The 2,688-nt window shown below is 49.7% G+C and overlaps 1 protein-coding gene across 5 annotated transcripts in view; it reads right to left on the bottom strand.

The window, feature by feature from the left end:
- The window catches only part of ACSBG2 (acyl-CoA synthetase bubblegum family member 2), a 61,754-nt gene extending 59,276 nt beyond the window's left edge, over positions 1–2,478 (bottom strand). The window contains exons 1-2 of one of the 5 annotated variants that reach the window (XM_011943524.1): positions 2,448–2,478; positions 2,202–2,287 (exon numbers count right to left, since the gene is read on the bottom strand). Coding sequence is in view for 2 of the 5 variants with exons in the window: in XM_011943521.1 (XP_011798911.1) it covers positions 2,202–2,464 (263 nt within the window). In the remaining 3 variants the exon portion in view is untranslated. Of the gene's footprint in view, positions 1–2,201 lie in introns of all 5 variants that reach the window. The other 4 variants (XM_011943522.1, XM_011943521.1, XM_011943519.1 and 1 more) reach the window with 4 other exon arrangements.
- Positions 2,479–2,688: the final 210 nt, after the last annotated feature.

The following is a 2,688-nucleotide window of genomic DNA, read 5'->3' as shown; positions in this document are numbered from 1 at the left end:
ACCATTCTCCTGCCTCAGCCTCCCGAGTAGCTGGGACTACAGGCGCCCACCGCCACACCCGGTTAATTTTTCTGTATTTTTCGTAGAGACGGGGTTTCACCATGTTAGCCAGGATGGTCTCCATCTCCTGACCTTGTGATCCGCCCTCCTCAGCCTCCCAAAGTGCTGGGATTACAGGCGTGAGCCACCGCGCCCAGCCTATGCCTGGCTAATTTTGTATTTTTAGTAGAGACAGAGTTTCTCTATGTTGGTCAGGCTGGTCTCAAACTCCCAACCTCAGGTGATCCACCGGCCTCGGCCTTCCAAAGTGCTGGGATTACAGGTGTCAGCCACTGCGCCTGGCCTAAAATCACAAATTCTAAATATCAATTTATTCCAATCAAAAATGTCCCCAGATATTGTCAACTTTGTCCCCTGGGGGAAGTGGAGGCCAAATGATTGGTCGATATTTATTGAAGCTGATTTTTCCAGTGGCTTTCAGGGAGGAAAATTGTGCGATTTTGTTCATGATAAAGAGTGTACTCGATACAAGAATCAAGCAGTTGTTCTGAATTCTAGATTTGCAGTAATGTTTTATGGACTGTAAATGTTTCTATCAGTGAGCCCAGGAACACAGCAGGCAACAACTTGAGTAAACGCTTTGGTGAATGAAGCCCTCTAACATGCACGTGGTTCTTACACCAGCCCTCTGCCGGGAACTCTCTTCCCCTCAGGTAGCTGGGACTACAGGTGCATGCCACCATGCCTGGCTCATTTATTTTTATTTTTATTTTTGTAGAGCTGGGGGCCTCACCATATTGCCCAGGCTGGTCTTGAACTCCTGACCTCCAGCAATCCCCCCACATCGGCCTCCCAAAGTGCTGGGATTTGTAGGCATGAACCACCGCACCAGGCCCCTCTTTTCTTTTTTTGAGACAGAGTCTCGCTCTGTCGCCCAGGCTGGAGTGCAGTGGCCGGATCTCAACTCACTGCAAGCTCCGCCTCCCGGGTTCACGCCATTCTCCTGCCTCAGCCTCCCACGTAGCTGGGACTACAGGCACCCACCACATCGCCCGGCTAGTTTTTTTTTTGTATTTTTTAGTAGAGACGGGGTTTCACCGTGTTAGCCAGGATGGACTCGATCTCCTGACCTTGTGATCAGCCCGTCTCGGCCTCCCAAAGTGCTGGGATTACAGGCTTGAGCCACCACGCCCGACCCCCTCTTTTCTTTATAAATTACCCATCTTCAGGTATTACTTTATGGTAATGCAAAATGGGCAAATAAAATTAGTATCCAGAGTATGACAAGAACTCTGGATTTAAAAGACAAAAGTAAACAACCCAGTGTTTTATGATGAAAAATGTAAACAGGCAGGTCACAAAAGAGGAGCCTGGATGGGCTATAAATCCTGGACAAGATGCTCAGGAGCTTTGGTCATCAGGGAACTGCACGTTAAAAATCACATGATCATTTCACCCCCAGCAGATGTGCAAAAATGCATGCAGGCTGGGCGCGGTGGCTCATGCCTCTGAGCCCAGCACTTTGGGAGGCCGAGGCAGGTGGATCACTTGAGCTCAGGAGTTCTCCACAGAGGACTTGTAAGTTACTAGTAATATTCGATTTCACGAAGTGAAAAGGGCACACAGATATTTATTGTTATTCATTAAATCGTACAGGTATGTTTTGTGTTATTTTACATGCATTATATGTTTCGCAATTTTAAAAGGCCATGTAGGGTTCGGGTGCGGTGGCTCACGCCTGTAATCCCAGCACTTTGGGAGGCTGAGGTGGGTGGATCACGAGATCGGAGGTCGAGACCATCCTGGCTAACACGGTGAAAGCCCGTCTCTACTAAAAAAATACAAAAAATTAGCTGGGCGTGGTGGTGGGTGACTATAGTCCCAGCTACTCGGGAGGCTGAGACAGGAGACTGGCGTGAACCCAGGAGGTGGAGCTTGCAGTGAGCCGAGATCACGCCAGAGTGAGACTCAGTCTCAAAAAAAAAAAAAAAAAAAAATTAGCTGGACATGGTGGCGGGCGCCTGTAATCCCAGCTACTTGGGAGGTTGAGGTGGGAGGATCGCTTGAGCCTGGGAGGCAGAGGTTGCAGTGAGCTGAGATGATGCCACTGCACTATAGCCTGGGCGAAAGAGTGAGACCCTGCCTCACAAAAAAAGAAAAAAGAAAAGAAAACGCATGCCCTTCTCCCATACCACTGGCACCTGTCACTCTTCAAGAGGTGTGGTTCTGGCCATCTGGCAAGGCACCTGGAGCTGGGACATCTGGTCACTTGGGTGTTTTCTTCTTCCTGCAAAGACAGTAAACAGGTAGCCCCACCTGGAAACCTGAACATGAGCTGCCCCTTCCCAGCCCCTGTCACCCTCTCTGTCCAGCCAGGATGATGGTGGTGGTGGCAGGCAGGAGGATGAGTGGTTTCCCTCCACAACAGGCCTTCTACCCCATTCAACCTTCCAGAACCTTCCATCCCAGCCACCTCTTGTGACATCACTGGCTGTCCCTGCCTCTGCACCCCACCCCCACCCGAGGGGAAGCTGTTTCCAGGATGGGGAGATTGCTTTGTCATGCATCGTTAATTGATTCATGCATGCACTTCTGTATGTGTTCATGACATTTTTATGGAGCCATGACCATAATGCCAGGGATAGTGATGGATGCTGGAGACATAAAGATGAACAAAACCAGGCCAGG

Source organism: Colobus angolensis, unplaced genomic scaffold, assembly GCF_000951035.1.
Source record: "Colobus angolensis palliatus isolate OR3802 unplaced genomic scaffold, Cang.pa_1.0 Scaffold22, whole genome shotgun sequence".
In the NCBI taxonomy this organism is placed as follows: Eukaryota; Metazoa; Chordata; class Mammalia; order Primates; family Cercopithecidae; genus Colobus; species Colobus angolensis.
The sequence above is the reverse complement of the archived record's forward strand: the minus strand, read 5'-3'. Positions and strand labels throughout refer to the sequence as shown.